The 14,654-nt window shown below is 47.5% G+C and overlaps 2 protein-coding genes across 2 annotated transcripts in view; both read right to left on the bottom strand.

Annotated features, from left to right (window-relative positions):
* Positions 1–1,691: 1,691 nt before the first annotated feature.
* LOC149329662 (TNF receptor-associated factor 6-like) overlaps positions 1,692–14,654 on the bottom strand; it is a 30,566-nt gene continuing 17,603 nt past the window's right edge. The window contains exon 2 of the mRNA XM_089559281.1: positions 1,692–2,789. Within this exon, the coding sequence (XP_089415407.1) occupies positions 1,692–2,789 (1,098 nt within the window). The remainder of the gene's footprint in view (positions 2,790–14,654) is intronic.
* Positions 10,078–14,578, bottom strand: LOC149329664 (TNF receptor-associated factor 6-like). Its single transcript, XM_089560388.1, has 2 exons — positions 14,209–14,578; positions 10,078–12,048 (listed from the first exon to the last, which is right to left on the bottom strand). Exons 1-2 carry the CDS (start codon positions 14,491–14,493, stop codon positions 10,954–10,956), a joined length of 1,380 nt encoding a protein of 459 aa, XP_089416514.1. The 5' UTR covers positions 14,494–14,578; the 3' UTR covers positions 10,078–10,953.

The raw sequence follows: 14,654 nt of genomic DNA, 5'->3' as shown, positions 1-14,654 counted from the left end.
CTATCGGCTGCAGAACCAAAACTTTTGGCCAAAAATAATGCAAAAGTAGACGCTGTTTGATAATAAAGAATGACCTAACGTTCAACACCCCGTCTATAAATTGCAACAAATGAGCATAAAAGAGCGTAGATCCGAAAGTTTGCCTAAAATAAGAGGTGGCTTGCTTTTCAATTGGCCAAGTATTGCACACCGCAGAAACTAATATTTCGTGCTTAACAGGCGCACTTTTGAAAATAAATATGTAAAAAAATGTTGCTTAAACACTTTAGGAGGTTTTTTAATGGCATTTCGGAAAAGAGAAACCTTATATTGGCGTCGTGTGCTGTTGCGTTGTCGCAACTCTGGGTTTTGCGCACTACGTTCGCGCCAAATTCGTCTGCGCGCGGGGCGCTTCTTTTGACGGCTCTTCTCTGAAACAGCACGTATGAACACACACACGGAGAACAGCGTTTTCGGATTGGAACATCTCAGTAACGCCACTCTGTTCCCGAAAAAATACGACTGTCCGGCACCAAGTAGCTCACCGGCCCATGATGCTTTGAGCGTCCATGGTGGCTGAAGTGCAGCGTCGCCATCTTTCCCTCTAGGTATTAGTGAGAAACTCCATGTCGTGACAAGCTTCGGTTGCAAATCCAATGAAATTGAGAAAAACTCGCTCGGGAAGCTCTTCTTTTCTCTCCAACAAAGTTTCTATTATGGGTGCGTCTATTCGGAAACAATTTCCTCTGTTAGTTCAGCAGAGTGGCATTCGTCTGCGCAACAAGCTTGGTGCGTTTCGTGTCGATGAATGGTGATGGAATGCTCCGTTTGTTTGAACACGTTCTATTTTCCGACGAACCTGGTCAAAATGAATAATCTTGGAATACAATAATTTGCTTTGTGAGCCGCGAGCTATGTAACTCATTGTTGCCAGCAGCTTACAAAGCAGAACAAAAGTAGAGAAATGTCTCGCTTCTAATGAAAATGAGTTATTTGTACATTGTTACGTCGATATTAAATAAGGTGAAGGCCCTGCTTTTCGCTGTAGCTTGGTGCTTTGTTGTCTAATTTGTGGCAATTATGTCTACACAGTGTGAAAAGTATAATAAAAAAGATTAGATATAAATATACGGGTGCGAGAGCCACACTCAGGGTGGTTTCAGTCTTCGGGATGAATTACTAGATGTTTAGTTTGCGAAACGTATGCGCAGACAACGAGGCGCCTTAAATTAATCGAAATAAATGAAGCATTGAATTAAGTAATCGAAGCATTTGTTTTGTAAGTTCTAGTAGAGTTTAAAAGCAATTAAAAGGAAACAAAGAGACTGTACAAATTCAGTTGTCTCTTGTCAGTAGTCTTTGGCATGGGCCTGACCATCGATAAGTCTGTCTCCACCAAGCCAATCAATGAAGCCGAATAAGCGACTGTGAAGTGGAGGGGGGGGGGTTAAGAAACTATAAAAGATGTACCAAAGATAAACCGTCTTTAATCACGCTTGTGTAGCTTTCGCTACATAAGCACTCGGGAAGGCAGAGTTGAACTGCTGCAATTTTTAATAAACGACAGTTAGTTACATATGTCTCGGGGCATTCGTCAGTTCTCAATCACTTCCTTCCACCACCCAAGCAATGAAAAAAAATCTTCCGTCGAGTGTGAGTGATCAGAGGCGTGAAGTCCCTAGTGGCTTCCACAGTCCGTGCTGAAGTACGATTCAAGGCAGCAGCTCCCACCTAATATGAAGCTGGTCATTTTCTACAAACCCATCTTTGATGAGATTTTTGAGGTTCAAAGACGGGTTGTAACAATAACCAGCTCGGTTACTCGACATTGTTGGCTTTTGATTAACTTCGCTGCACCGACTTGGTTTAACTTCCAGCGCACGCTCGGCGAATCCTTTCGGGTCCATGACGCTCAGCCTCATCTTATGCACGAACGGCCAAGAAACAAAGTCGTCCAAGTCGCCTTTGTGCAGGGTGTATCTCCCCCGTAGTATCACAGAATCACCGTCTTTTAGAAGGTACACTCCCGGATATATGCAGTAGCCTCGAATGTACACCTGCTCGCTGTCGTACACAGCCCAGGTTTTCTGCGTCGCAGACTGCTGAAGCGATTTCAATCCATTCACAACAAACTTGCATTGCGAGACTTGTGGCTCCCTTTGTCGGAGGACAATGGTCAACGTCTTTTGCACGCTTTCATTCATTTGTAGTTTGACCTCTTCTATGGTACCTGCAATCTGTGAAAAGTCGTCTCTAGTTCCACTGAATTTATCATTCAGAGTTTTTTCTAAACGTTCAATAGTCGTCGAGAAAGTGTTAATTGTGTCTCTGCTTGTGGCAAAACATTGTTTGAGCCCGTCGTTGGACGCTCCCAATTCAAGTACGCTTTTCGTCAAGCTGTCGTGAATTTCTCTCGTTGAAACCGCTAGTTCTTGTCTCAGTGTCTGTTTGAGTGCGTTCATGCTGTGAGATATTTCGCTTAACCTGTCCCCTTGAGCGCTTATATCGAGAGCCATCGGCCTCAAACACGCTGTGATTGCATCCGCCTGCTTTGCAAAGGCGGTTTTGAAAGAAGCCAAAAACGCTGTCTCTTCGACTTGACTTGGAGGAGCTTCGCATTCGGATGAGAGAGGCTTCGAAGTGTCGCAACAGGCTGACCTGAGATGCGCGCACACGTCTCTGCAGAGCACACTGGCCGAGCACTTGGCACATAAAACAGAGTGGTGTTCACATTCTCGCAGATAATGCTGGACGATTCCTGAAGCTGACGTGGAATACTGGCAGCCACTTCCTTGGTTCCAGCACTTGACCTGAAAAGCGAGAAGAGTTATCACTATTAAAGAAGCCTTTGCATGCCGAGGTAGTTACTGAAGACCGCCTCTCGGCACATTGATTCACGCTGCAATTCGACAAAGCCGCTCGATCAGGAGCGGATGTGGACTGTCAGATCCTTAGGTTTTGCCTTTAAGTTGTTTTAGAAATAAAACGGTAAAAGCTGAGAAATCTTTTGTGACATATGCGCTTTTCATTTCTGGTCGATATTCAATGTGTTTTGCGAAGCCTTCCCGGTATGTATAGCAACACAAAACAAATCAGTTTTTTAAACAATGACCGAGATCGCAAATAACTTACCTAATCCTTCGGCAAGCTATAGATATAAGGATAGAACAGAAACTGTGGCTTGACAGACCAGATCGATCAAGGTAGCTTCGCTCTTCGCTTATGGTCTATGCGCGTGCCAACAAGTTGGATAAAGTGCGCTATTGTCCATGGAAAAAGATAACGCCCTGCCGCTGATAGCAATGGCGACGCTGGCACATTCTGGAGTACATACTTATGAAAGCGCTGCAGATAAAATTCATAGCGTGATGTTTAGATAGGCATGATAAGAAAGCATTACAAGTGCGATAGCACGTGCTGCTCGCTTGTGCACTTGTACGGGGTGAACAAAACGCTCGGCTGTGTGAAGTTTTACTAAGCCTGATATGGCGACACGTCGGCATTCCGCCGTGGCTTTCGCCGCATCGGTACTTGGGAAACAGTGAACGCGAAGTCCTTTGGGAAATTAACTTATTTAATTTACCCTCAGAGCTTAGAAAAAGATTTGGACGGGAGTAGGGATAAAGTAAAAGGTACCGCAAAATTTTAAAAAAGGAACAACAATTTTAATTACGATTACTATAGTCCCTAACGCGAAATTTGAGCCCAGCTCTGTGTGTGTTTTGATTTTGCGATATATTGACGCAAAGAATTTGAGAGATACGTCTATGCATGTACAGTTGCAAAGCACTCTTTATTATCCACGGATACTCTTTCTTCAAGTAACACTCTTCTCCACGTCTTTGATTGTCAAGAAGGTGGCTTTATGCTAGGAGAAATTAACGGACATATGGTCGCCCTGCTTCACCAATGTATGGTTCATAACCAGGCCGTTTATAGTAGGAAGACAACGTTGTGAGTGGCGGGGCCGACAAGGACAATGTATCGCGCGCAGCAGATTTCGCAGCACCGCCCGCCAACGGAGCAGAGCGTGGGGCGATGCGAAAAGGTAATGCGTGGACTGCGCGCGGCGTGCACCACTCCGGCGCCATCTATGAGCGATCGGCGGTACTTCCGTCCACTAGGCACAACCGGACTCGAGAGGAGCGCGCTTGATCTTTTCCCCTCACCTTGCTCCTCTCGCGCTTGGTTACACCGACGGCGACGGCGTCGCGGCTTGATCCTCGAAAGGGCGTATAAGAGCTACGCCCTAAAAAGGTCTCTTATTTAAAAACAGGAAGTGCATTCCAATATAGGCGGTAGATGGGACGGAACAAGATCAGTGCATATAAAGTAAATTGCGTTTGCACCGACGTATCTGGAAGTAAAAGACGGTCAAATTTAATAGCCTGAACACCAGGTGAAAGCAAGGAAAAGGAGAGACTCGAAAATTTTGAGGATGTTAGAAAGTGCAATACGAAAGCGATAGTGTCGGAGATTTTTAATCGTGGAAAATAGTTTCAACGGAAACTACATCACAGGACCGGCAAAAAATTGACCCGCACAGCGGATAAAATATATACGCATGTATGGAATCATACCTCGAACTTCCAGGCCACATTGCTTCACAGCTTATTAGACTTCTTTAAACCCAGTGACAGCGTCTCATAGTCCAAAGAATTCCGCATTTACTAAGGTCCAACCATTAAGTATAGCGTCTCTGGGACAGTCAAAATGAGTGAAGCCTTTGTCATAATTTCTAAGGCCAGGAGCTCAGCCTCAGGGCCTTGCAGTGCGGCTCAGATAGCATCTGCAGTCGCTCGATATCCTGATCGAGTGCTGAAGACAGAATAGCAGATTGGAGAGAGTGGCACTAGGACAGGTCATCCGGGAGATCAAGATGTCTAGATCCATAACCGACCATCTTTTCATTATCCAAACAGCTGTTCTATTCACACGATCGACGCTTTGAACTAGCGGCGAAGAAAGCGACGCGTTGATTTCTGCACCTATATGGAGCCTGTGATTTTAGAAGAGCACGTAAAGAAGCCAAGGTACTTAGGAGTTAAGAGTTTAAGCTGGTATGCCGACCTTGTTGCTTGCGGGACGCTTTCAGGTCGTTCTGTATTTCCTTGGTCGCAAAAATAAATGTGAAAAAGCTTGATTGTTTCCTGTGGCCTAGGCGGAAGTAACGATAATAAACAAAAAAATATGACGGTCGATTTGCGTAGCTAAGGTAAATGAGAATTGGGTGCGCTGGCAGTTGGGTTTTCATTTCGCCTCCGGTGACCAGATCCAGTGTGCACGGATGGGAGTTGTTCGGATAGCGATAAAGGGTTAATGTCCACATATGCAGAACTGGTCGTTATCCCTACTCATAGATCCCTGGGAATCCTCATATAATTCCTGGCGCAGTGGTGCAGCGCTTAAGTGATGCGCCAATGTGCCATCGACGGGACTTGGGTTGCTTGGGTTGGGTTGCGATAATCCATGTTGCTCTTCCCGAACAGCCTTTCAAGTTTAATTGAGTAGCCACCTGCCACGGTGGGCAGGTAACCAGCCTGCCACAAATCCGGCTTTGTTCGAACCCGACCGCGGCGGCCGCGTTTCGATGGAGGCGAAACGCATGCGCCCATGTGCTGTGCGATGTCCGTGCTTGTTAAAGATCCCCAGGTGGTCGAAGTTATTCCGGAGCCCTCCACTACGGCACCTTTTTCTTCTTTCACGCCCTCCTTTATCCATTTCTTCGCAGCGTGGTTCGGGTGTCCACCGAGATATGTGAGACGTCACTACCTTTTCTGAAAACCAATTTTTAATTTCTAACAGGCAAACACGTTACGGCGAAATGCGGAGAATGTACACTATAAGTGTCATATAGTGTACCTCTCTCTCAAACTGTCCCCTCATCTCTTTCATTTCGCCCGCCGCGGTGGGTCAGTGGCTACGGCACTCGGCTGCTACCCGAAAGACGCGGGTTCGATCTCGGCCGCGGCAGCCGAATTTCGATGGAGGTGAAATTCTAGAGGCCCGTGTACTGTGCGATGTCAGTGCACGTTAAAGAACCCCAGGTGGTCGAAATTTCCGGAGCCCTTCACTACGGCGTCCCTCATAGCCTCAGTTGGTTTGGGACGTTAAACCCCAACAAACCAAACCAAACCATCTTTCATTTCATTTATACACCCTGCCTGATATCCTCTTATTTCCGCTGCCCCAGCTCAGGTGCTTCCCGTAGTGATGGAAGATGCCAGGGCTAGCAAAAATCTTTTCCTTCCTTTTATTATATGTTTAATAATATCACTGCTACTACACTATAATAAGCAATTGCACTAAAAGAGAGAAATCCGAGCTTATTCTTTTGAGTTACTTTACTCGCTCTCACCCACCTCTATTCTCAGTAGCTCATCAGGGAAGTCTTTGAGATCGACGTCTCCCTTGTCGTAGCCGTTGCCGTCGAGCGGACACACGTGCGACGCGCCATCCGCGTCTCGCTGCTCGTAGCAGGACTCGCACAGCACGTGCATGCAGGGCAGCAGAGCGGTCCTCTTGCGAACCAGTCCGCAGGTGGTGGCGGTGGTGAAAACATTTATTCAGAACAGGAGGTGTTTGGATCGGCCCGTAAGGGACCGATCCTTACAAACACTAGGTGGAGGTCCCTAGTTTGGGACCCCAGTGGCGGTAGCCGCTGCCCGGGCGCGCCCGACTAAGGCTTGTTGGGCCTGTAAGTCGTGGCAGCCGAGCAGGGTAGCCTCCCAGTCCTCCCGGGTTGGGTTGGGGATAGGGGGAATGGCCGGGTTGGAGGGGCAGGCCCACACCATGTGATAGGTGTCCGAAGACACCGCACCACAGTGCGGGCAGTTGCCGCTAAAGGAGGGGTCAAAATGTTTTAGTGCTGCCGGGCACAGCAATGTATTGGTGAAGAGGCGGAGAAGAAGCCGCTCATCCGCCTTCTTGAGGCCTTTACATGGGCTAGGGTAAAGGCGATGGCTATCTTGAAAGTAGGTTGCGATATTTTTGAACGTATAAACCGGATTAAAATCGGGTTCCTGATCAGGTGGGGAGGAGAAAACAGCCCGGTGAGAGAGCGCGCGGGCGGCTGCGTCTGCTGCCTCGTTTCCTGCCAACCCCTGATGAGCCCGCCGCTGCGGTCTTCAATGTTCCCCTCAAAAATCGGAATTTGTGCACCTCCGCCCCTCACAGAAGTGCACAACTAAAATATCTCTTTCTCTCGAGAGTGGTCCCATACGCGAAAGTGATGAGATACGGGTACTCGGACTCTACATCCACAAACACAGGCGGCCAGACACTACATTGGCCAAACTCCGTAAGGTGGGGGACCAGGTGGGCCGCATGGTCCGCCGGGTTTCCAACAAACGCGGAGGGTTACGAAGTAAGGATGCCTTGCGGCTGGCAAACGCCTTCGTAACTAGTCGAATTCTCTATTCGACTCCTTATCTCCACCTACGGAAACAAGAGGAGGATGCCCTTGGGGTCATCCTTCGCAAAATTGTTAAACGTGCCCTTGACCTCCCCATCACTACTTCGAACAGCCGGCTTATGGCCCTTGGGGTGGTGAATACTTTCCGGGAGCTCCGGGAGGCGCACCTTACAAACCAGTACACGCGTTTGTCGCTAACGGAGTCGGGTCGCCGCCTTCTTGCTCGACTCCATATACAACACACCCCTCCAATGGAAGACAGGTTTCGCATCCCGGAACTGTGGAGACGTGCCCTCCACGTGCGGCCTCTTCCAGCAAACATGTCACATGAAGACCATAATGGTCGGCGCCTGGCACGAGCGGAAGCGCTAGCCCGATATTATGGCAACAAAACAGGTGTATACTACGTGGACGCCTCCGGCCCTCACCACGGGGGATGGTACACGGCCGCGGTAGTTCACAACAGCAACACAGTTAACGGCCTCACTTTCAGAGCCCGCAGTGCAACACAAGCAGAAGAGGTCGCGATTGCTCTTGCGGCCTCACATTCCAATTCAAAATACATAATTACCGACTCGCGAGGGGCCTGTCGGAACGTCGAACAAGGCAGCACTCCCTTCCTAGCCTATCGAATATACCAAAATTGCATACGGGATACGGACCCCGCACACCGTCACCTCATATGGGCCAGTCCGCAGGCGCTGCATACCCGGTTTGCTGGAATAGGCTTCAGGAAGATCAGGGGCCTCCAGTCCAGTTCTGGGGAGAACCCGACCAGCGTTTACTGCTGCCCACTTGAGGGAGGCATCGTTACTACCTTGTGCTCGCTGTGCAGACTGATTTATGAACTGCTTTTTCCTCCCCCGTAAAGCGCTATCTATCTTTCTCGCGGCGGTCGCCGCGGCGATAACCGCGGCTGGATCTTCTGCCTCTCATCCAGACTAGCAGACGGTGTACGGGGAAAAAATATCACGTGCCCAAATGATCTGTCGCGTACATTTGAAGATATAGTGCCGCAGGCTATACGGGGTGTTTCAGGTGACTAGCAGCAATGTTTAACAAACATGTCCAACATTCTCGAACAAAAACGTTAAAAACCGGAGAATTCTAAAAGACTTTATGCAAATCTTGATGGCAACAGTCCATTCTTCTGCTATTTAGGAAAATCTTTCTTTTGAAGTGTTTCCATCGATCGCATCGAACAGTTAAGACTGCCATTGAAAACCAATGGGGAAAGCTTTTGACGAGAATTTGTGAAAAAACTCCGTTCGAAATGCTGTATGGATACCAGCCAGAAAGCCACTCCATCGCCCTTAAAAGAATAGTCAGCACGGACGACGCCCACAGGGAAGACCCGGAAGAGTTGCGAACCCGTGTTCGAGAGAGCATTATTGCCGAATAGAAGAAAAAAAATTCAGGGGAGCACTTTGAGGATCTGAGGTGTGCAGAGGCGACGGCTTCTTACAGCATCTGCGCATCTGCAGTGAGCGCATTGAGTGGATTTGCACGTTTACTGGATACCATTAACTAATTGTCATGGACTATTTAACCAATTATCACAAAACAATTAAATAAGAATTACTAATTAATTAACTAATTATTATTAACTACTGCTCATACATCTACTACTACACCATTAACTATAGTTACTGACTTTTCAAGCAACAATTAACCATTCTTAATATCATACTGATGATTGACAGGTGCCGCGGACGCACGGACGGACACGCTGGCGAGTCATGAGCTATAAAAGTTTGCTTTGCTTTATGGGGCTTAATGTCCTTAAGTGGTTCATGCTATGAGGGACACCGTAATGAAGGGCTCCAAATAATTTCGACTACCCGAGGTTATTTAACGTGTACAGACATCGCACAATACACGGGCCTCTATAATTTTGCCTCCATCGAAATTCGACCGCCGGCGGCCGGGATCGAGTCCGCGTCTTTCGGGTCACCAGCCGAGCGCCATAACCACTTAGCCACCGCGGCGGCTTGAGACCATAAAAGGCTTTCGTCTTAAAATTAAGGCAGTGTACGACCGCCAAGGCTACCCTGCGAGCTTCTACAACGTCGGTGACATTGTTTTCACGATTAGGGCACCTGAAACGACCTGAAAATCCGCGAAAGCGCAGCCAAGGTACAGGGGACCTTTGGTGGTTACTAGGGTTCCGCCCACCGGCACTTGTCGAGTGACAGAGCTCGACCAGTCAAATAGCACTCGTTTTGCAACTGCTGTCCATGTGTCGCAGTTCTAGGGGTGGATGTCGACAAACACCAAGGCAGGCTAGACAACGACGATATCACTAGCGAGGAGGAAGAGATTGTGAGTGAAGCAAGCAGTGTCTCCAAACGCTCTAAACGCTCTTCTTAGGTGCAAGGCGGTCGGCAGTGGCACCACGGTAATAGGTCATCGTTAGTGGTTGAAGTGGGGTCTTTTGAAGGATGAATGAAGCTTCATTCTTGAGTTGTATCGGACTATAGAGTAAAACGAAAGGCCGATCACCGTGTGAAGAACGCGTTACCACTGAACCTTCGTTGAGGGTATGTGCTCGTAATGTGCGCTCCATTCCAATGGTTAGAAGAGCAGCCGCCGACTCGCTTTGCTTGAACTCAGGTGAAGGCGTTGCAGAAAAAAAAAACCGCCGGTTATCTCACAGAGAGAGAGAAAAAAACAGCTACACAAGCTTCTATGCAAATACTTTTATTCTGGAAGAACCGGCTCACAATTCCGAACATTTCACATTGAATCACTTTAGAGCGAGAGCTCTATTCCTCGGGGCACAAGTTCATATTTTGATGTGGATGAGACAATGACCTTCAGGGCCTCACAAGGTCGAACCGAACTCAACTGTTTGGTGGTATGGCCCAAGCTATGGTAGTGTTTTTTTATTGTCTTAAAATTTAAACAGCGCTATATTTTGAGATGAATACACAGATAGACATGACAGGGCGGGCGCTGATTCCATAGCTGGAGTCAGCGCCAGTGCTGTCAGGTCTATCTGTTTATTCGTCTGAAAATGAAGCGTTCAAATTTCAAGCGAATAAAATGAATCAGCAACTAGCCCCGCAACTTGTTTTACTATCGTAGTGTGACCATGTGATCAAATGACTATGCACTTCACCTTGACCTTGATTTTGACATTTCATTTGAGACAATGGTAACCTCATACACAATGACCGTCGATGCTTCACAAGGTCAACCTGAACTTAACTGCGTATTCGTATGGCCCAAGCTATGATCGTGTGACCACGTGATCAATGATTGACCATTGGGCACCTGACCTTGACCTTGATATTTGATTTGAGATGGCGGGGACCATGCATAACATAACTTTCGCTCGTATAACTAGGTAGGCTCAAGCCACATTGAACCTCAACTCTTTTTTTTAGTCACGGATCGGTGATAGAGGCCTTATAAGCAGGGGTAAATTTGACCTAATGATCGCCAAAGAGTCTGCGAAATTTTTGGGCACTGTCAACAAGAAAGCCGATTCCAGTGCTGGTGCTTACTAGAACCGACTTCCGCCCCACTATAAAAAAAATCTTGTAGTCTGGGACTGATCATGGCAGGATCTCGAACATTACACGCAATTGATTATTTTCCACGTAGCCGTCTTTGATGAGCTCTTCGACTTTCAGCGACTGCGCATTTGTCCACGCAGCAGTGTTACGGCATACTGTTGGCTTTTGAAGAGCGGTGTGAGAAGGATTATATCGGTCCGCCTCAATCACGCGATCTGGGCTGCGTTTTATGGGATGCATCACAGAAAGCTTGATCTTGTGGTCAAATGGCCATTGCACAAGGTCGTCCATGTTGCCCTTATACAGGATAAACTGCATGTACAGTTTCACAGATTCACCATCTTTCTGGAGAGAAACTCCTGGCGACAAGTTGTAGCCGCGCAGGCAGACGAGATCGCTCTCATACCGAGCCCAGCCTACCTTCAACGCCCTCTCCTGGAGCGACTTTACATCCTTTACAATAAACACACAGAGCGCCTTGCTTAGTTCGGTGTTTCGCACAATGTTTCTGACATGCTCCAGTATCTCCAAGCTAAGTTCAATATTAGCGTTCTCTGAAAACTTTTTTTGAGTTTGGCTCGCGGCATTGCCGATTTCATCCTTCAGCGTTTTCTCTAATCTGCATACACTTTCGGAAAGATTCGTTGTATCAGACCTCAAGGCCAAAACCGATTTCAGTTCCTCGATAGATGCGTCCATTTTAGACATGATTTGTGCGGAACTCTCAAGGAGTTTCCTAACTTCTGTCTTAGCTTCGTGTCGCTGATTTTCTGTAGCGTTGTTTATCGCGTGGGAGATCTCGTTCACCCTGTCACCGTGTGCACTAATGTGAGAAACTATTTGCCCGAGAAACTCCTTCACTTCCCCCGCCTGTTTTTCAGATGTTTCCTTCGGAGAACATTCAAAAGCAGCGGCGTTGCAGGAATCTGAATGTCCTTCGCCGTCTGATGTAGCAGGCTTTGCCGAGTTGCAATAGCAGTTTTTCAGGTGCGGGATCACACTGCGACAGGGAACGGTGGCAGAGCACTTGGGACAGCGAACAGTGTGGTGTCCACAATCGCGCTGGAAATGTTGGGCGATCCGCGAAGCAGGAGCCACACACTCGCAGCCTGCTCCTTCGTTCCAGCACATCACCTGCAATGATAAGGCGCGCATGAGGTAGGACTGAGATAACAGCGATGTCTGCGACGGAGTAAAGAGCGAACCTCTGTCGTTTGGTTGTGCAGAATGCAGTTTTACCTTGCTTTCGGTCGTGTATTCCGATCGCGACAGTACAAGAAAACTAATAGCTAATCTGTACAGTTTGAAGCTATGATATCGCTGGTCAATTTTGTCTCATTCCAACTTTAGACATGAGATTAATAGTGCGGGATCAAGGCAAAGAGAACTTATAGCGCAGAATTTTTGCGAAGCCAGAAACAAAATGGGATCATTTAATCCCGATAGCATTAGAACGGTTCTTCGGTGAAGACTCGGGGTTAGCGGAATTCCGGGCCCCAACGAGATTCTTGTTTGTCTCACAACGAAATTTCACATTTGTCTACAGGATCTATCATGGGTAATTACCAAATTTAGCGCATTTAATACCCATATTTTTAGTGACTGCATGTATAATAGCAAGCAAGCATCGGGATGACCCTTTATTTCCAAGCTTTTCTCTCGTGACGCAAGATGCGTGCGCATGGAGGCACCCGAAACTACGCGTGGAGGTGCAGCCATGGGTGCAGAAATATGAATTTCACAACGCTGCGTAACGCTACAACACGAAAAGCACAACACTTCTGTAGCGCAAGATGACATAGCTTCTATTTTGTGCCTTCAGCGTGCCGCTACCGCCGTCGGCCAAGGGAGAACACGAAAGTGGAAAGCGTATGCGTTCAGAGAAGGACTGCTAAAGGACAAGAAACTTGGGTGGATGCTGATGTAGCCGCTGGCTGTGCTTGGGTGGTTGCTGGCTTATTAAAATTTACGCGAACTTGGAGGATTCCCCTAAACATTAATTCAAGAACACTATCTCTTGTAGATAAGCTATGTGCACCCGCACTCAACTTTCTATAGTTTATTTATTTGCAATCATCACTTCAAGACCAAGCAAAAGGGCCAGTTGTTGAGCTCTTCATTCTGCTTCTTGTGTTTATTCAAAATGCTCTTATTTATGGTTTATTAATAAAAGCTGTGGTCATAATATGGCCTGTGTTCTAATTGGCGACAGATCTGGCACGAAGATTAATGGCATGGCTTCTTTAGGCGACTTTTAACTTGAGACCTCGCTAACATTGCAATCAGCCTAAAGACAGCCCTGAGACGGACGTTAAGCGTCTTCCAAGTTTTTTAACGAAGGCTGCACTCATTGGCAGTCATATACCTCCCGCATAAATGGCCAGACGTTTTGCTTAGGCAGCCCGTGTGCCCCTCTCATGCAAAATTAGAGATCACTGCGGGGAAGCGCACTGGGGGAATGTGAAAGCACTGATGCCTCCTCGGCACTAGTCGCCTCTCTTTGCCTCTATAGTGTTCTTTTTGTTTGTTACTTTAACTACTGAATTAGCGTAAGCTTTAATTACATGTAATTTATTTACTCTGATTATAGCTTCTTTTATCTCAATCAACCGTTTTAGTTTTTCAAATTTGGCGCCGTGGTCGCTATTCCGTCCACTTATTATATACCCGGCCACCCTGTTCAACCGTCGAATGGTTTTTGGTGATAAATAATTAATTAATCTATGCCAACTTAACATTTTCGATTAATTTTCACTGATAAAATATATTTCAATTCATTTCAAACTTTATTTTAACTCTTTTGCCCACTTTTGCACTATACTGTCGTCCACGACTGTTTTTCCGTCCACTCACTATATCGACATCGACACTATTTCGACGTTTTTTGCTCTATTTAATTAACTAATCATCCTATCGACATAACTTTTCTTGCGCAGCATGCTCACATCATCCTCTTTCGATTACAACCACTAGTTTGATGCTACCTCTTCTGAGAACGTCACAACTGCCGCGGACACGTTTGGCTGACACGTCTTGCGGACACATCTTGCGGACACATCTTGCGGACACGTCTTGCGGACATGTCTTGCGGACACGTCTTGCGGACACGTCTTGCGGACATGTCTTGCGGACACGTCTTGCGGACACGCTTTTCGGACACGCTTTTCGGACACTTTTTTCGGACACGTTTTTGTGCTACGACCCCGCGGACATAGGCTGGGAATGCTTTGACATTAATAAAACTCTCGCATAATGACACCGCTATAATACCGCTCAATAAACATTCTCGCTCACCTCTCTCCTCAGGAGCTCTTCTGCACGGAACTCTCTCCAGTCGACGTCTTCGTCTTGGCACTCGTAGCCGTCCAGCGGACATATGTGTAGGCCTTGTTCAGCGCACTGCCCGTAGCACGACTCGCACAGCGTATGGGAGCATGGAAGCAGTACCGTCTTCGGGCGCACCAATCCACACGCTCCACAAACTCTGTTCGGTGGAAGGGGCCTGAGGAAGTGCAGGGGCCTCCAGTCTAGCTCCGCGGCAAATCCGACCAACGTGTACTGCATGCTTTGAGGAGGCATCTTCTGGCACGCACGATCGCTGCACTTCGAACCGCAGGTACTGCAGCATACGCCCCTTGAAAGGGCTTACTTATCGCATGCCTTTTTCGCCCGTCGCCAAGGCGACAATCGCTTAGATAACCGCCGTCTCTCTGTCTTCCCATGGCGGGGCGCGTGGCGCC

This window comes from Amblyomma mixtum, chromosome 9 (genome assembly GCF_055824585.1).
Source record: "Amblyomma mixtum isolate Tamu chromosome 9, ASM5582458v1, whole genome shotgun sequence".
NCBI classification, from domain to species: domain Eukaryota; kingdom Metazoa; phylum Arthropoda; class Arachnida; order Ixodida; family Ixodidae; genus Amblyomma; species Amblyomma mixtum.
This window is presented reverse-complemented; position numbering and strand designations above follow the sequence as displayed.